The 20,451-nt window shown below is 45.6% G+C and overlaps 1 protein-coding gene across 1 annotated transcript in view; it reads left to right on the forward strand.

The window, feature by feature from the left end:
* The first annotated feature begins 1,812 nt into the window (after window positions 1–1,812).
* USP43 (ubiquitin specific peptidase 43) overlaps window positions 1,813–20,451 on the forward strand; it is a 1,198,532-nt gene continuing 1,179,893 nt past the window's right edge. The window contains exon 1 of the mRNA XM_078654683.1: window positions 1,813–3,368. Coding sequence (XP_078510809.1) covers window positions 2,724–3,368 — 645 coding nt within the window. The 5' untranslated portion in view covers window positions 1,813–2,723. The remainder of the gene's footprint in view (window positions 3,369–20,451) is intronic.

The following is a 20,451-nucleotide window of genomic DNA, read 5'->3' on the forward strand; positions in this document are numbered from 1 at the left end:
CACATATACTCACGTATATGCACCAATACTCACATATACTAGTTTAAAACATATGTAGTTACTCATAAAGACACTATTGAGACAGTCATTCACTGACTAACACACCCATACACACTCTCATCCACCTATACAGTCCTGCATACATGCTGTTTTCAACACATACAAACAGTGAGTCACTCATTCATGCATCTGTGCACTAAGTAATACCCCCCACTGAACCATACAGACACTCAGACACTCATACTGATACTCAAGAAAACAACTAATAACCCATGTAGACACTCATGTAACTACTCACCAACCCATGCAGCCACGTATACACAAAGTGAGAGACTGATACAGATATTTACATATTTAAACATTACTCACTAGCCAATGTATTCACTAAAATACACTTAATCAGTCAGTTATACAATTAATTTTACAAAAAAATCATCCATTTAGACACTTATATACCCATTTATTCTTCCATCTACCTTCAGATGTACATATATAAAACATATTTAATTTTGAGAAAAACACACATTCACTGGATGATGTCATCAGTGATGTAATTTGAGATGTCACCAGTGATATCATGAATGATGTCACTGACCATGTCATGAGTGATGTAATATGTGACATCATCAGCAGTGCATTGCGGGCACGCGAGTTATAGTAAGCTGAACTAACTATAACGGGGGAATTTTAATGGTTTTGTATGAGTGAAATGTCCAGCTAATTATAACGCCCCTGAAACCATTGGTTTTTCCAGTGAATATATATATATATATATATACACACACACACACAACACAGAGAGAGAGAGAGAGAGAGAGAGAGAGAGAGAGACAGAGACAGAGAGAGAGAGAGAGAGAGAGAGAAAATACCTAATAGGTGACTGTGTCGAATGGGTCTGTATTGCCATTGTGGGGGTTCAGGTGACATCTGTAAACCACAAGTTTGTCCCGTGTACTGACTAATTTTCTGTGCGCGGCGCTGTCAGTGTGAAAACATTTTTTAAACCAGCACTAAAAGAAAGAAAAAATTCTGTGAAGCATCCATTTACATTTTGTATTTCTTTAGAGGAGCTAAATATCCTGAAAATGGCTTCATCACTGAATTATGGAAAATAGCGCACAATTAAGGCCCTTTTTCTGTGAAATATAAGCTTTGAAACCACTCTCACAAAATCTGTAAAAAAGGCTTACCCATATAATATAAATGTATGTAGATATATTTTTGAATTTCCATACCTTGAAAGTGAGACAGTTTGTGTTTGAGAGAGTAAGAGAGAGACTTTCGCCATTTATCCTCCAGAAGTCGATGCAATTAATCCAACTGAATTTTGTATACGATTAACATCTGCTGTTGCACATAGGGTTAAGAAACTGCGAGAATGTTCCAATATCCGCATTATAAAAACCATAAGATATTTTCGATGGCATATCTTGGTGGGTTAATGCGCCTCTTGCAGATACCCGTTTGTAACATGTAGACTACAGGTTTGAATGCTCGAAATTGACTCCCTCCATGGTTACCAAAACAAGAATTTACACTAAACGTTGCCTATACAAAGGCTAAGTGTTTGGTGGAAGTGAAAAAACATTAAATAAATACTTTGGATATTTCAGATTGACTCCTGTCAGGTGCGAACAAACTAGCTACTCAATGCACCCTAGAAGACAAAAATCCAAATAAAAAAAGATAGCGAGCCATTGGCGCCTGGCACAGGCGGCGCAGGTGTCTGGCTATCATTAGATGAGGTTTTCAGAATTAATAAATAAAAGAGTTGAACTGGGGCAACCTGTCCAAGGTGCCGATACCGGCAGTGTCCAGAGGCTGCAGCAGAGCCGTGGCTCAAGCAGCGAGGAGAGCCCGCGCTCCCTGGCTCCTTTTCAAAAGGAAACCAGGCTAATCAGATTCGAGACGAGGAAGGAGGGGGAGAGGTGGAGCCAGGAGAGAAAAACCCCACACTAAATAGGAAGCCAGAAGGCAGCCGCTGCCAAGCGTTGTGTGCTGGTTGCAGGCAGCATGGAGGCAGGGAGCGGTGCACCTGCCCAGGTGGAGCGGGCGCTGCCCGAGCCTGGGGGCTAGAGCCCCCGGTCCCTTCGGGACCCTGCCTCGTGAGGGGGTCCCGGGTGGGCACCCGTTGTCTCCTGTCCTCGTGGTCTGCCTGCTTGGCGGTGCCCAGCCCTCGGACTTTATCTGCTAAGTGCCTGGCGGGGCCGAAGGAATCCGCCTGCTCTGCGGCAGGTGCGCTCCATCACCCGGCGCTGCTGGCGGGGATTGGCGTCTTCTAGGAGCTGTGGGTGCTGTCTGTCGCCAGGCGCCGTTGAAGGAGAGAGGACCGGATTGTGGTGGTGTGCGGCCACTGCTGGAAGTGGGGAAGCCTGCGTGAGGTGCTGCGGTCCTGTCCATCACTGGTCACCAGGTGCTACTGGGAGGAGAGTCTCTTTGGGGTGCTGCGTCCTGTTCACCACCATACTGGGAGAGGAGGGGACTATTTGAGGGGCTGCCGTCCTGGAACGGGGTCTTGGATGCTTGCTGGAAGACGGGTCTGTCTGTAGGTGTTGTTGGAAACTAAGGAAGCAGCTCTGAGCGCCGCTGCCCTGTCTGCCTCCAGCCCCTGTTGAACAGAAGAAGGCTATTTGGGGCGCTGCATGTCCTATTCACCAGCCGCTGTTGGGAGGTGGATGCGCCAGTTTGGGGTGCTGTAGGTCCCATTGGGCATCACTGACGCCATGGGTGACCAGGGCAGCGCGGCGGCGTGCCCCCTGCCGCAGGAGAAGCCCCCCAAGGAGCGAGGCAGCAAGAAGCCCCGCGGCTTGTTCCGCAGGAAGTCCCTGCGCTCCATGGGGGAGTTCATGAGCCGGGTGCTGAAGGCTCTGGGCACCCTGTCTCACCTGGGGGGCGAGCCCGACAGGTGCGGAGACGCGGAGGACGACGACGGGGGCTTCAAGAGAAAACACGTGCCCGCCTCTGCCCCCAGTCCCGCCGATGCCCACCCGCGGGGGGCCAGCCACGACCCGCACCCACGTGGAACCATCCACGGCGGGGACGACAACAACAACCACCTGGGGAGGCCGCGGGCGCCCAGCGAGAGGCTCTCCCTTGGGGTAGGAGGCCCCGAGAAGACCCCCGGGGTCCTGGGGCTGAAGAACCACGGGAACACCTGCTTCATGAACGCGGTGGTGCAGTGTCTGAGCAACACCGACCTGCTGGCCGAGTACCTGGGGCTGGGGGAGTACCAGTCCCAGCTTGACCGCGGCGGCGACGAGCAGGGACCCACCCCTCCAGGAAAGGGCGAGGTGACCCAGCAGCTGGCCTCTCTGGTCAGGGCCCTGTGGACTCTGGACTACACCCCGCAACTTTCGATGGAGTTCAAGGTAAGAGCCAGTGGTACTTGTGATTTGTGTTTACTGCACTCATTCTGCGGGGTTCACGTGTGCTCGCGCCGTTTCTGGGCAGAGATCCAGGCAAAGCTCTCAGGGACCCACGTCAGAGCCGGAAATGGAATGCACTGGGATTCCATAAACCGGAGGTCAAGGGTGGCAGTCCTGGGGGCGTTTAAGGATCCGGGCAGACAATTCATGCATTTGTGTTTTTTTCCACTTTTAAAAGCTCTTCTCAAAAAGAATTGGCAGGAGATGGGAAGCTAATGTGCTCTGGATTGCTATACTGGTCACAAACAGACTGCGTGTTCCGATATTTTATGGGCCAAGGCACCTGCTGCACATATCGTTGGGTGCCATACACATCCGAGGGTTAATTCACTTTCTGGATAAATCTGTGAGCAGCATCGTCATAGGTTTGATTCATCCTAAAATGTCATAACTGGTTAATGTGACATTCAGGTCACGGGTGTGTATCTTATGTAAACCGCTGCGTCGGTTACTACTAATGCTGCAGACATTCTAGTGTTACCACATGTTAAAGGGTATTACTCATCTAGAAGAATATAGGTGGCATTGTGACTGTTCTGCGTCTCTTGAATACGGTGCTCGGAAAACTCCTGACTCTGAACTGAAGCATAGTTTAGCTGCCATTCTTGCGAAGTGACACGCCGAGAGCCTTTGTTTCCTGGATGCCATTGGCATTACGGTGCTGGTTTTCAGACAGCTCCCAGCCAGCAAGACTGGAACAAGAGGGGTGCTGATGGCTCTGTAAGTGAGGCATTTGTGTTGGGCCCAGCTGCAACTGAAAGTTGAGATCCCCGTCTCGGCTGCTGCACACAATGCAGCAAACCCTCAGAGTTCAGGTGTCCGCGAATTCCACGGAACACCCTGAGAACCTTTCACCGAGCTCCACAGAGCCGTTTCCCAGATACAGCTCAGAAACAGCTGCTGGATAGGGACCCGGATGAGCCCCTCTCGTTCGCAGGCAGCGCTGGCCCGGGTGAACAGCGGTAGAGAGAAAGCTCTGGGTCTGTGGATACGTAGCTGGTCGCGGATGCCATTCAAGTGACGTGGCTGAGGTCCGCAGAGATCTGAGTGCAGCCTGCAGGTGGCAAGTTCTCTTCCAGTGCACAGTAGGTTAATACACCTGCTGCAGAGATATGTGTTCAACCTCCTGGTCTCAGTGGTTGGTCTATTGGGAACCGGATAACTAAGTGGGATAAGGCAACTGCTGCTAAAATCTGCGTGCAGTGTATCATGTTGGAGACAGAAGAGTATGCGGCAGTCTCAGTGGGTATGGCGGAACGTGATGGCACAAGGGTCAGGTTAGGTCAGGGTCAAGTCAAGCTGCAGAAGTTAGTAGATTGCATGGGTCAGGCGGAGGTGCCTCAGAAAAGTGTCAAGGAAGTTCGTGGTCTCAGGCTGGGTTCTTCGGACTGCAAGGCAGAGAGAGCGAGAGTCCAGGTGGGGGCAGGGCTGGGAGCGTGCAGTTTTGGAGGGTTCGGGTGCCTCCCCGAGGAGCATCAGGCACACGGCTTCGGTTCCAGGGGTCGAGCCATTCTGACTGCTGGGAAGAGACTGGTGCATCTCCGTGACGGCGGAGGGCAGGGGATAGGAGCCGGGCTTGGTGTACAAGAGATGCAGGCAGGGGGTAGCCCGAGTGCCTCGAACTACTCAGTGCTCCAGAAGGACAGACAGGGGGTCAGAATGGATGACAAAGGGTCCAGGGGTCATGAGTGCTTCGGAATACAGCAGGAGACAACCTGAAAGACAAACGTGTCCAAAGGGGCAGGCAGAGCGTTTCCGATGTTCAGGGAGTGGAGAGGGGCGCAGGCTGGATGCCCCGAACTTGATGGAGGATGTAGGGGTCACTGAGAGCACCGGATTTACCGATAGGAAGCGGGACGGGGTGTGTAGGGGTCAGGCGTGTGCTCTGCACGTCCAGAGTGGACACCCAGGGCTCAGGTCGCTGGAGTGAGGCTGCCGAGGTAGGGTGTGCAGTCCGGAAGGACAAAGGGTGCAGGGGCCAGGAAATACAGATGCGTTCCAAGGTTCGGACCCGTATCTCCCAAGGCCGGGCGGGAGGAGGATGGATTAATGATTTCCTCGCATGTCAGCCAGAGGGAGTTCTCTCACTGAGAGGAGAGATCGCCTCCGGCTGCATGAAGGAACCCCTTCCGGTGTTTGTCGTAATTAGTAGGGATTGTGTAAACATCAGCACAGGTGTCTCCAGGACTCTACGACCTCCTATCCATCGCTCCCTTCTCTCTAGACACCGGCGCCTCTCTCGTTTCTATTTCTCTCCGTGTACGTGAGGTCTGTTTCTGTTCCTCTCTTCTCTGAGCATGGTTGTCCCTGTGCACGTCACTGTTTTCACTGTTTCCTTCACAATTTATCGTACAGTAGTTCAGCTAAAAAACGTGCATTGATTCTTTGTGTGCGTGGTGCCTAACACTGTGCATTCTCTCTCTCTCTCTCTCTCTCTCAGCCCTATCGGTCCACTCTTGGTTTCCCTGTTTTTAATTTTTTTTGCGTTTAAATTCCCCCAGCCCGATTTGTCCTGTCTCGCAAGTCTCTCCGCTCCTCCACATGTTGCTCTCTCCCTCATGTGTTTTCACCCCCCGGAAACCCACCCGGCGCTCTGGAGTGCTCTCCCTACCGCCGTCTCTTACCCGGTGCAAGCCTCCCGTTATACCATCCCTATACTCTGTATTACTCTCTCCTTCATGTGCTTCTCTGCACTGCATCATTTTGGAATGGCAAGCCGCATAAGCAAAGCCAATAGTTCCAAAAAGGTGCGACCTGATGGCTCTGACTGTGTGTTATTCTGGTAACTCAGATTGGATCTGCAGGTCCCTTCATTTTGTTGGTAGTTTATCTTGCATGTTCTCAATCTGATTTCCTGCCCTGACTGTGGCAGGACGACATCCATTCTATGATCTTCTGGATCAATAAGAGTTAACAGGCATCGACAAAGAGCAAGGGGGTCAGAGGTGTGCACGGATAGCCTGCATTACAGACCTCCTTCATCTGAAAGTCATTAGATGTCATTTGCAGACTTTGGACAAGATTGGCTGTTATTGGCGTCCCTTTTCGTCATTATAGGATGTCCATACTTAAAGTATGTGATTATTTAGGACTTGTAAAGTAGACTATGCTAAAGGCTTCCATTGACTAGCAATTTGTGACCTACAGAGTAGACTGATAGAGACTGCCATGACCAGCTTTATGTGGTAAATCTCTCTGGCCTCAGCAGGCCTGTCTGATTAGCACTTATTTGTTACTTACACATACTGGTATAGCCTGTATCTATTCCATCTAGCTATTATCAAGGTTTCTTTCACACATTATACTGTCTTGATGAGGTAATGAATTGCTATATGATATTGTGAGGTGGATAATATATCAAATTGATACTGGGAGGACCATCAATATGACTAGATTACCTGTCCTCCTTCTTGTGGTTAGAGATAAAAGATTGGATAGGTAGTTTACTATGTCTATGAAGTTGGCATGAGGGCCAACAGTTAAAAGTCCAGTATGCCATTAGGCAGTTTACGGGTCTTCAGGTAGAGAATGGCAGTGGGAACTTCTAGTGTTGAGCGCAGAGGTGTAGTTACTCTATTCAATTTGTATTTCAGGGCTGTTGTAAATTTGTTTGGTGGGGTTCCCCAGTTTGGGGAAACCAATGAGGCTAGTGGGGCATAGAGTTCTTTGGGCCATATGTACGTAGCCTGGTGTTTGTGCCATTGTAAACAAGTCCTTGCAGCTTTGAGATATAGGTGGTTAATCATCAATGAAGAATAACTCTATTGTATGATCAATAAAAAACTTTGCAATCTGTCAGATACGTATAAAAACAAACAACTTAATACCCAGCTTAAATAAGAACAGACTCATAATAAAATCCTGTAAGAGATCTATATGCCAATTTACAAATCGACACAAGAAATACATATTCAGATAAAAGTATCATTATCATCTCCTTGTAAAAACACAATCAAGGTGCAATATAATACATAAAGTGCTGGTGTGCCTCAATAGTTAGGGTTTGGGAGCAAGCATGACCTCGTTTTAAAAAAGCCAGGTAAATTTAATAGCAAATACATAATCATTTGCAATGATTAAAAACTCTTTCTTATTAACAAGATCGTAGTTGTATGTTCCATCTGCCTCATTCACTATTTTCTTGTTCTTTCAACATGTACAGAAATGCTGACATACATTTAACCAGCCTGACATTCAAAACTGTGTTGAATGGGTTTAGGGTTGCTACAATGGCTTGCCTGCAAGACTGTACATCCAGGAGGTTTACTTGTTGGCACAACAAATGTCTGGAAGGTTTAAACAATGCAGGAAACAAACATAAAACATGTAAAAAGTTTTGTGTTTCACCACAGAGTCCACATTTCTCCTTGGGTGGTCGCAGTTGCCACTTTGATAGGTGGTTCAGTGTTGGCAAAGCAGAATGCAAGGAATCTATTTTTTATACACCTATGGCAATTTGATGATAGGTGAGCTTGCTTCCTCACATTGTTGAATGTTTCTAATACCATCCAACCACAGGATCTATGTGATAGAACTTCTCGGTCAGCTTGGCTTGGCTACTCAGAACCCTTGCACTTGCATTTACCATTTTGTTTTAAACTCAGCTTGGCCTACTCCTATGGTCCACATCTCCCGGGCATGTATGTCAGTTAAATATGAGTCCATATTGTGAGCATGAGCAGCTTTGGTGCTGACAGATCTTAATATGCTCCATATTTAACTAAGTGTGTCCAGAACTGCTGATCTAAGCCTGTGACCTAGCTTAATTAATGAGCTTTGGGTAGCTATGGACTACTGAAAAAGGCCAAACTCTATTTGAACCTGTGCTGGAGATGCCAACCTTGGAAGATGGAAAGTATTCATCTTCAATGAATGTAAGGCAATTGCTAACTCATGACTGGTAGATGTCTGCTAGGTTATTGCTTTTTAGAATGATTTGCATATTGTTTGCAAAGAAGGAACATGTAAGATTGAATGAGCTGATCAGGTGTGGTAAAGGGGTTAGATAGATGTTCATTAGAAGAGGGGAGAGCATTGACTCCTGAGGTTTACCACAATGTTGGCTGTGAGGTAGATACGAAAGATGGTGTGAGAACCAAGCTTCGTCTTTGAGATATGAGGCGATCCATTATAGGCCTTTTCACGTATTCCGAGATGAGTCTGTACATTAGTGTCTGGTGGTGAATAGTATCGGATGCTGCTGCTAAGTCCAGAAGCAGTAAGGCAGCTGCTCCTTTCTAGTCCACTGTGAATTTTCTGTCTTACCATGTGGATATGAGGACTGACTCTACCCACTCTTGTCCGATTCCAGCTTGTCGATCATCATCAAGCTACTTTCCTCAGTTAAATTGGAGAGTTGAGTGAAAAAAGATCTTTCTTTTTTTTTATTTATTAAATTTGTATTGTTTTTTTACAACATATAACATATAATCATCAGCGCTTTGCAGTTACAGGGTGGCAGCCCAAACTGGCTGTGTCAGTTGTAGGAAGGTGGAAATCTGACTATATGGTTACCTCCACTTTTTGCTTGGTGTTTTGCTGGTTTTCAACTTAGACTAGGGCCCTGAATAGCAGGGTCCCAGTCCAACTATCTGCTTTCTCTATAAAATGGACTCCATGTACTTTAGGTACATACCAGATTGGTTACTGGGTCACCCTTGTGAGTCCCTGTATATGGTAACTTAGGTACCCAGGGCATAGGTGCACCCTAGGCCTACCAGGGGCTGCAGCATGTATTGTGTCACCCCTGGTTAGCCTTCCAAAGTGACACCACAGTTCTGTACTTACAGCCTGGGTAAGGTGGTGTAATCTCCCCCTACTTGGATGTAGTATATATATATATATATATATATATATATATATATATATATATACACATATATATATATATATATATATATATATATATATATATATATATATATATATATATATAGTAACCTATAAGTCACTCCTATGGAAGGCCTTGACAATCCTGGAGGCAGAGTGCTTATTTTTGTGTGAGAGGGTGCCCCAGCATGAGCTGAGCCCTTCTGCAGCTTTTGGAACCATCTCCATTTAGCTGTTCTATGATATCGCCATACAATATACTCTTAAGTGCATTATAATCCTCGCGGTTAATGCTAACTTTGGTATGGCTTTATCAAAACATATCGTGTAAGGTGTCAAACACTTTGGAATACCACCCCCCCTGCCAATTCTAGCGGCAGGGGTAGCAGTCCACCCTTCTAGAGGGAGAAGACATGTAGTTACTGTTAAACCCGGTTAAAGTTAAACAGCGCCCCAGCATCACAAAATGGATGCTGATGCCACAGACACAAGTCTGCCCTCCTGCTGCTGGATGAAACTCCGGCAGGGGAGGCCTGGACAATAGGTTTCTTGTCATGGTATGTGCTAGCACCTCCCCAGACAGGCTTTAGTGTATTGGGACAGGGAGGGTTGCATTCAGTGAATGGTTTTCAGACACTGCCTGAGGCACACAAGGTGCTCCATGCATTTCCCAGTTCATACCGGTTGCTGGGGCACTCTGCCACAGCTCTGGCACGAAACTGGACAAAGGGGAAGGGGTGTAACCACCCCCTCCCCAGGTCCTCCCATAGGAGAGACCTTAGAGTTAGTCTAACCACTAAACTTACTATAAGTATAGAACCCCAGTCCCTAGGATTTTAGATTACCCTGGACGAAACTCTGCAACATATATCTTGGACCTCCGACATTCCATATCGACTGGAAGATGGAAGAAATCTCCCTTGTGGTCAAGGAGTGACCACCCTGTTTAAACAGGCACCAACTGCATCTTTGCCGGTCTGTATTTTTGAGGATCCCGCCGGATCATAAAGAATCAGTGACACAGGACATGGACTTCCAGACATCTCTGAAGCTGACCTGCGCTCCCAGCAAAGCTGAGACATGTAGCGGACATGAATGACGTGGGACCGGAACTCCTGGACATCCTGCATTTTGCAAACTACACCTACCTCCCGAGGTATCCTGAAGTTGTGCATTGGGGTACTTGAAGCTCCATGAGTGTCCTGTGGGCCCGCTTTGTGCATTTCAGCTTGACACGTCTTTGTGGTACCTAGTCCATTGGCTAGTGAGCCCTCATGAAGACCAATCATCACTTTCTTCAGCTTTCCTGTTTGCTCTAGGCTTGCTCCAACTCCTCTTCAAAGGGGAAGTTCCTCAGACCTTGCTGGTCGGCACCGAAGCCCATCTCGACATCTTGCGTGGATTGTGTTTGCCAAAGCTTGTTGGGTCCAATCCGGATACTGACACCGCAGTCAACTAGATCCTTTATGGGACAGCTGGAATCCATCTCTTGGTTGTCGTCGACTCTTCCTGGTCCTCGTGGCTGAAGAGACAAGCTTCACCTTCTCACCTAAAATCACCCGACATCGGCTGGGATCTTCCTGCTGCCATCCTGGTCACTGGCTAGTGACCCAGACTCTGTCTCCTCTGATTTCAGGTTCTTCACATCTCCGATCCACCCTTGGATCCACCCGGATACTTTTCCTCTGGTCGCCTGCAGCACTTCTTCGCAGCTCTCCATTGGAATCGACAAAGAAACCCAACACCAAAAGGCACCTATGCACCTGGCTTCCCTGGGTGAGGTAACACGAGTACTCCGGTGCTCCCGTGGGTCTTGACTCTCGAAGTGTCCTAGTCTAAAAGGATTCCATCGTAGTTCACCTAGAAGTACCCTCAAACTGTAACTTTATAACTTGTTCGTCCTTCATAGAAAGTCAATGGTAACCCACGGCTGTGTTTAGACATTGCGCGCGTCTACCCATGGCCTCCTACATCCTAACCTTTGGTGGTTCTAGGCAGCCCCAGCGATTCCACAGGCCCTAGGCTTGCTTTCTAACTCTCATGTGGTTCTCATACCACTATTTTAGTATATGGTTTGTCAGGCCCCTAGGGCATAACGTATACTGTGCAACTTATCGTATACTAATTAAGTTCCTTGTATTCTACTTTTACCTCTGACCTCATAAAGAGTGCAGAGGGGTTGTGTTTAGAATAAATACATATATATTTGATATATACCTTGTGTGGTGTGCTTTCATTTGATCATTCAAGAGATTATACTTGGTAAAATAATTTGCTTAACTCGTCTCCAAGTCTTAGCCTGAAGGCTGCTCCCCACAGCTACCACTAGGAAGCTTTCTATAAGGTTGACTTTATACCCTACCATCAATAAGGGTCGTTTGGACTGGTGCAAGGTGGCCACTAGAATATTAGACATCATATACCAGGCCAACTTCTCACATTAGTTGTAGTACAGTTACAGCTTATATATGCTTGGCTGTCCCCCTATCCACTGTCATAGTAAGAGGAGAGAAAAGAGTAAAGGGGGAAAGGATAGGACTTAGTGAAGAGAGATAAAGAGAGAGCATACAGAAGTGTACTGTCTTCTCGCTAGTTTCTTGAACTGGTGGAGGTGTACTTCCGATCCGATTGTTTGAGTTAGATTCACAACAGGATAGAGACCTACTGGCCCTCCTACTAACAGCGGCAGTCAAAATAGTACTCCCCAAATGGAAAGACACTTCCAAGGCAACTTTCAAGGGATGGCTCAACTGGGTAACGTACCTTAGAGGCGCTGACACAATTGCGCTACAGAACTCACCATGGAGACAACCCTGCATAGGAATGTGGGTGTCTTTAGATAAGAACCTAGACCCATACGAACCTCCTTGAAAAACGATCTTTCTAATAGTTTATCTAGGAATGGGCCTTTCCCAGTCAGATCACAGGTAGACTCGGATAGGGCTAAGATAAGGAAATTATCTTTCATTGAGACCCACTACCTCCAGGCCAATTCAATTTATGCTCCCTCGGAATAAAACAAACACCGGCAAAGGTAACTATTCTGTTCTCTGTAGGAGTTCCAGGAGGTCTTCTGCCTCCTACACAAAATCCCATAGAGCTGCATTAACGCCGCACCCTTTACCCTGCTAGCTGCACTCTCTTTGAGTGATAATCTGTGTGCTCACACTGTTCCACAGAATATCACCTGATGTAAACTGTAGTACCCATACCCCCCTTTTCTTAAATTGCATGCAAGTTATAACTGTATAGGCCTGCTTAGTTTGGATCATTACAGCTCACTAACTTGGATGAAACAAGTGGCAGAATGGGACAGAGAAACCTCCATGTTGTGTTTCCTCTTTTCTGACTGCAATGGATGTCAGTACTTCCTTTTCCCTTTGGCATACTTGTTGTGGTCCTGGTCTGCGCTAGTCGGAAGGAACACTCCTCCTCAGATCCTTGTCGTATATGCTGGCTCGTGCCACGTGCCTACATTGATGTCGCTTCTTCCATCTCCTCCTCAATGACGTTGATGTTCTCAGTCTCCTCTGTCCATGCACATCTCTCCTCTTTGGTGGTTTTCTTTTTTCTTCATTGATTTTTCCTCTTTTTTAGTATTTACCCCAGAAGCAGTAGATCCACCTCTTCCGGGGTCTTAGTTATTCACCAGTTTCTCCTTTTCTTCCACCTCCTAACCTGCCTTCAGCCTGAGACCTCACACTTGTAAGTTTCTCATCAGTACAAAAGTTTTCTCGAGCTAAAAGACGTTTTTTTAAGATAGAACAGTTCCTTGATTAAATAGATCCTTCTATTGCCTGGAAGCTCCATCTGCAATTAAGATTTGGGACCCTGCCGCTCACCTCATTTGCAGCCAGTTGGGGGCGAGTGACTAACCCAAGAAATGGGCAGTGCCCATTTTGCATTTCACAAATTGAAACTATTGAACATGTTTTATTTTTTGCACGGCCTACCAAAGCTCAAGAAGTAAATGGGTTGCTCCACTTTGTCAAAACCTTGGGGTCGGAGGATTTAGAGAAGCCCTGAGAATTATAAGGACTGACACCAGGCAATATGTGGTCTTTGCAGTCTTGCGGTTTCTGATGTCTTTATAGAGGACCAGGTAAAATGGCATATAAATGAGGCTGCAAAGCATTCCACTGGGTGGTTCTTTCTTTGGCCATGCTGATTTTTAGTCTCTTTTAAATGTTTTAATATCTAATAGATTTTCTAGGTTAATTGCACTGTTTATGTTTTTTATTTTGATAGAATATGTAATTTATTTGTATTTTTATTTTTAATTTTTAAATTGTGTTGTGAAAGTTTGTATTATATTTTGGCAAACATTTGCTGAGTAAAGTTGTTTGGAAAGAGACACAGTATTTAAAAATCTATAACAAATATGAATATTTAATAAATAAAAAAACTGCATTTTTTTAATAACTCAAAGAAAGTGATTTAAAAAAATTAAATGTAATTTTTAATAAAAAATTCTCAAATGTTCTTAAACTCCAGGATGAAATGAGATGCTGTAACCTAACTCCAAACTGAAATTATTATTAAAAAAACACACTATTGAGGCTAAAATCCTACAAAAAGTGGGGGACATGCATACATTGGGGGAAAGGGTTAAAATGTATTATTCTAGCTCCAGTCTAACAAACATTTGGGAAATTCTTAAATTGAGAGGGTCGGGTTTAATATTCTAATGCCAGTCTAACAAACATTGATGAAAGTGCATTCATTAGGAGAATCCCTTTTACCACTCATACTCCAGTGAAATGAACAGTGGGCAAAGTGCATGCATTGGGAGTGTCAGCTTAACTATTCTAACTCCAATCTAACAAATATTAAAGAATGTGCATACATTGGGAGAGGGTGGAAAGAATCAAATTAAATATTAAAAGAGCAGTCCAACAAGCACTAGAGAAAGGTCATATATTGATGAGATCTGATTTACTATTCAACTTAATTCCAACAAACATTGGGAAAGCGCATACACTGATCATTTCAAGCACAATACACATAAAATAAATAAACTTTAGAAATTAGGTAAGACATTTAAAGATAGTTTTAAATTATTCCTAATTAAAAATGAAAACAATAAAATACATTTTCAAATTTCAGAAATTAACAAAATGATAAAATACATTTTTAAAAGCTATCTAAAAACATTTATAAATTGAAACATTTAAACCTATGGATCATAACATTTAAAATAAAAATATGCCTAATTAATATCATTTGTAATCAATATAACACAAACAACCCAAAATTGAAATGTGCTGAATAATCTGAAACTTTATTAAACATGTTAACAAATGACAATAAAAAACATGTTTAAATAATAACTAAATCACCAGAATCCACCCTGTGCCTAATAAATGAAACTACTAGAAAAAAATATTCATTGCTATAATGCTATTGAAAAATAAATCCAAAGTGCATTTACCAACATAAATAACAAAATAAAGACAATATACAATAAAATAACATAATAAACTGTCATAGTAAACTAGTTTACATGTTGATATTATTGTTAAATAATATACTTACCATCGATATTTTCATAGTGTCAATATTTTGATCACCATAATATAGTCCGACAATATTTTTGAAACAATATTTAGGGGGGAACACCTTTACAGAAGACAGTGATTTATAAGGAAATCGGTGAAGTTGGTAAATTGCCTCCCATATTTATGCAACTCTCTTTATGAAGCAATGCTATTTGAAGCTTCCTTGTGTGTGGCTTTTAATGGAGCATATTGAGTCTGGAATTCTAACTCTGATTTGCTTGAGGGGCATAAGTTGCTGCTTGCTAGTACACGCTTGCTTGGAGAATTGTATCGCTTTTCCTCCCTTTTTCCAAGATTAAGTTGGGTTGGAAGACAATAGCGCCCTGAGGAAAAGCAGAAGGTTCTGATGGATGTGGTGGCATAGTTTACCTAGCTTTGACCTTTTCTTCTAGGCTACACCACTGCTTGAACACTACAACTTGTACAACTTGGATCCCTCTCCCAAACTTCCAGTTTAGTAGGCTATTGCCTGACTCTCCAATCAGCTCTCTAATTGTAAATGCTATTCATTCAGAATTGGTGTGGAAACTTTGGATGTGGATTTGAGTCTGGGCAGTTCCAGAGAATCTGGAGATTGAAGTATGTTTGCTACACCCAAACGTAATCTTAACTATTCCTTGGTGGTGTTCAAATTTGCTCAAATAGTTTTGTTTTCTTTCTGATGTTTTTGCATTACGTGCTTTGGCCCTAGCGCTTGTTTGGATTTCTAGTCGCTCCGTTGTCTTGGCAAGTAGAATTCCAATGCTGTATTAGCAAATTTCAGTGATGAACACTGGAAGCGGGTTCAAATTGCTGGGGTTTGGTGTATCAGTGGGTCGTATGATGCACGTGGCTGAGAGGACACTGGACAGGGAGTATCACTATGATTATTATTATTATTAGAAATTTGTATAGCTCAACAGCTACCCCCAAGGAAGGGCTAAGGGCTGGAGAAGAGCCATGTCTTCAGAGCAGGTTGGGAGATGGCTTCTGACTCAATCATACATTGGGAGAGAGGTAGGCCATTCCAGACTTTGGCGGTAAGAACTGCAAAGGCTCTGCCGTCCATCCTAGAGCGCGGAAGCGGGGGATTGTCAGAAGGCGGAGAGAGTTAGATCTAAGATTCCAACTGTGTTGTGAGTGTCTAAGGCGGGCTTGAAGGTAGGAAGGGCAACGTCCTTAGGAAGCTCGAACAGTCAGGAGGAGCGCCTTGAACTGGATGCGCTTGATCACAGGAAGCCAGTGAGCTTTCTAAGGTGGGGGGTGATTGAATGGCGATAAGGGATCTTGCATATCAACCTGGCTGCTGCATTCTGGATGATCTGCAGGCGCCTAGTCAAAAAAGCTGGAGCTCCAAGATAGAGGCTATTAGCAAAGTCGAGATGGGAGGTGATTAAAGTATGGCTGATAGTTTTACGAGACTCCAGGGGGAGGAAGTGCAAAGATTTGCGGAGCATATGAAGTTTACCAAAACAGGAGGAGGATACCTGATTAATTTGAGATTTGAAGGACAGGGTATTGTCAAACGGAAAACCAAGATTCCTCGCCGTGACCACATGCATGGGAGGGGGTCTAGTTCAGTAGGCCACCACAACGTCGAGGGAGGGGGGCAGGTTTGATTGAAAAAAAGAAGCTCGGTTTTATCTGAGTTGAACTTCAGAGTATTGAGTGACATCCAAGAATAAATGCTGCACAGGCTTTGTCTGAAATTGGTGAATGCGGCTTCCCAGTGATCTTCAAAGGAAAACACCAATTGGGTGTTGTCAGCATATGAGATCACTCTCGCCCGTGCGATTCAACAAGCGCCGCAAGGGGGGAAAGGTACACATTGAAAAATAGAGGGCTCCGTGCCGAACCCTGAGGGACTCTACAGCTCAAAGGTTTCTCATCGGAGATAAAAGGGTGGAGGGATACTTGTTGAGTCCAGTGGCTAAGGTAGGACCGAATCTAGGACAGGGGAAAGCGCTGGATCTTAAAATGGGAAAGTCTCTCGAGGAAGAGGGAGTGAGAGACTGTGTCAAATACCGTGGACAAATCGCACACCACAACTGCTTCTATGGATTCTCGCATGGTCTCTGAGACCTCAAGGAGGGCAGTCTCAGTACTATAGCCAGATCTGAAACAGGACTGGGAATCATGGAAGTGGTGTTGGGATTCCAAATAATTAGAAAGTTGTTCCTGCACATATTTTTCCAGGATTTTTGCTGATGCTGGGAGAAGGGAGATGGGGCAGTAGTTTTTATAGACTGCAGAGTCGCTTTGGATTTTTTCAAGATGGGCACTAAAAGTGCCTGTTTCCAGGAAGTGGGAATGATGCCGGTACTGAGAGAGGTATTCCTGATCTGGTTTAAAAAAGGGTCAATGAGTTGGGCCAAGGTGCTGAGGAGCTGAGCAGGACAGGGATCTTTGGGGGAGCCCGATTTACAGGTGAGTAGTTTCTGAAGTGAGGAGTCAGAAGAAATGGAAGAAAATAAGTCATAGCCTCGTAATTGGCTACCGAGGCAATCAGGACGAAGGTGTTGGGAGGGGGGGGGGGGAGTAAACGTAGAACAATTATCCAGAATTTTATCATGGAAAAAGTTAGACACCCCTTACATAGGTCTTGACTTGAAGGAACTGCACTTGAAATGGCCAATGGCTTAGTGAAGTCTTTGACAATTTAAAAAAGATTTTTAGGGGAGTTGCCGGCGGTGTGGATTTTGTTCATGAAATAATCTCTCATCGTGGAGCGTTTGAGTTGCTAATCCTGCATGTTGAAGGAATTGACTTAGCTCAGCATGGCAGGAGGGATGTTATGGAACTGCTGATAGTGGGCATTTTGTGACTATCTCACAAGGCCGCAGATGCATTTATCATCTGGTCTCATATCATTACTAGAATGGCTCGGAGGCTGGTGTCTTCTGTGAGAGCCCTCTATATTTCAGTAAAATGACCGAACAGTTATATGGGGAGACCTCTCAGCCCAAAGCATCCCTGGTTTTATCCCACCTCCCCCTTGGGTGCATATAAGGAGAAAAAAAACTCCTAAGTATGGTGTGCATTGTCTGAGTTGGGCGATGAGTTGTTAGTGGATTCCTTAAACTCATTAAGCTCTCCTTGATTGGCATGAATACAGGTAGACACCTTTCGCATCCCACCTCAGGTTTCATAAAATGGTTTTCTTTACCCCACATTGGCTTAACTAGAGTCTTTATACCAGAGGGCTGGGGGTGGCTGTTTTGGCCCTGTGCTAGGTACTTTAAATTATTGCTCATGGGGTGGAGGTTGGCCTACGACAGGCGAGACAAATAATGGCTCTGTGTAACCCAACTGAGGTGTGGGGTTCTCCATAGCCTGGGTTTCAGATTACGCTTGTTCCCTTGTGCTCTACCTGACGTCCCTTATATAAGCACTACTGCAACTAGTGTGTGCACTCAAAGCACTTTTACCTTGATTGTAAGAACAAGTGGATGTAGGCATGTGTGGATCCCATGCATAGAGACTTGTATGATAGTAGTGAAGGGGGGGGTGCTCCAGTGGTTTTGTGGGGAGCCTGAGGTAGTGGCGCATGTACAATATGAATGCAAGTAGTGTTAAGAACAGTGATAGGGAAGGGCATAGGCAGGAAGGCACAGTAGGAGAAGTTTGTGGAAAAGGGAGCAGTGTGTATGTGTGGGTGTTATACATGAGGGCCAAAGATGAGTTCCCATCATTTTGCAGATATATGGCTGGCTTATAATATAGGAGGAAGGGTCCAGTCATGATTTTACATCGATAGGGCACAGTGGGTTGTCTTCCATGATGTGGGTGACTTGCAGTATTTTTGATAATCAAGTGTGTTAGACCTGGCATCATTGGCACGAGTCTCCCTTCCATTTTGACGGATTGCCTCCTCTGTTTTGATATGTTTTTGCTGGATTTATGCTTTGGGCACTGTGCCACTGCTAATCAGTGCCACAGTGCAAGTGCTCCCTATGTTAAAATAATGTACTAATTGGTTATTCCATGATTGGGTTATTTGATTTATCTGTCAGCCCTTAGTACAGGGCACCATGTGTGCCCAGGGCTTGTGTATCAAATGCTGCTGGTGGGCTTGCAGCACTGGTTGTGCCACCCACAGAAGCAGCTTGTAAAGTGTGTCTCAGGCCTACCATTGCAAGGCCTGTGTGCAGTCTAGCACTGCCATGTCGACTTGTTTGCTTCATATTAGACACCCCTATGGTAGGCCCAAGGGCAGGGTGCATTGTAAGTATAATGTAGGACATGCTCTGATGTGTGTAGCATGTTCTAAAATTGAATTACAGCCATTTTCATTTTTCACTATTGAAGGCTACCTGTTCTCATAGGCCAGAATGGGCAGTTAGATTATTACATTCTTATAATCCTAACTGACTCAGGACATGGTAGAAAGTCAAATTTAGCATGCCTGAACTCAGAATAATAAAGTACATCTTTTAGTGAAGTTTATTTTAATATTCTGTGTTTGCAAGTACCACTTTTAGAAAGCAGGTATTTGCTTGCCTAACCATTTGAGCCTGCCTCTGCGTGGTTGTGTATTCCTTGTCTGGGTTTGTGAATGACAGGGCTGGGGAATTCAGGAGACAGGCTGGGGCAGCCCAATTGTGAATAGAGAGATCTGCATCTAGATGGGAGGGAGGAGTTGAACCTGGGACCTGAATAGGGCTGGGCCTTCCCTCTACAATGCTGGCTCACCTCCTGTTGCTTGTCTGATGTCTCTGCCCTGCACTGTGAAAGGAGAGAAGGAATCATGTCAACAGAGTGCTCAAGAGCTGTATCTTCCCTCCCCTGTGCTGGCTCCACCTCCTGTGGGCTGGCTGATGTCTCTGCCCTGCACAGTGAAAGGGAGAAGAGAGTCATGTAAACAAAGTGCTCAGGAACTGGTCTCTCTGCCTTCTGAGAACAAAGGATTTTGGGGTATAAATATTGGGACCCTGATCCCAAGAAATTAGATCATTTCTGGAACAAGAAACCTTTCTGCCAAGGAGAAGAACCAAGGAAGCTGCAGGAGTTTGGACTGCCCCTCTGCCAGTGTGCTGTTTGCTGGGTTGGTCTGCAGTGGTGGCTTCATTGCCAAGGGAAAGGAGGAGGAACTTTGTAAGGACTTTCATCTACAGAATATTCTCCAAGGGCTTGAACTGTGCTTTCCCCCTGCTGAAGTCTCAGGGCCAAAAGACTTCACCTCCAGCTCCCTCCTGAATTTCCTTGCTGGGAATTCTCAACTCCAGACATTTGCGTGTCGCTGGGAGCTGGAAGCGCGACGCATCGAGAAGCGTGTCGCCACCGCAGCTGAAATCATCGCAATGCCGGAGAAGTGAGCCTTAGTCGCATCTCCCTAGAAGCGTGTGTTCCTCGAAGCTGCCTGCTGTCGCATCACCGGAGAAGCGTGACGCAGGGCCTGTCGCGGCTCCAAAGTACAGAGTAGTCGCAAGGCTGCCAGGGCATCATCGCATCGTCATCACATCGCTGCATCGAGGGCGCCATCTTCTCGCATCACAACCGGATCATCGCATCAAGGCGCCATCTTGCGCACTGCAATGGGCCCGCAGGCCGAGAATCTACGCATCATCCCCGCACCAGTAAGGCTCACGACGAGTCTCCTACTCTGCGCAAGCATTGAGGAAGGATGCAACAATTCTCCCGGGTCACGAAACTGACATATC

This window comes from Lissotriton helveticus, chromosome 7 (assembly GCF_964261635.1).
Source record: "Lissotriton helveticus chromosome 7, aLisHel1.1, whole genome shotgun sequence".
Classification (NCBI taxonomy): domain Eukaryota; kingdom Metazoa; phylum Chordata; class Amphibia; order Caudata; family Salamandridae; genus Lissotriton; species Lissotriton helveticus.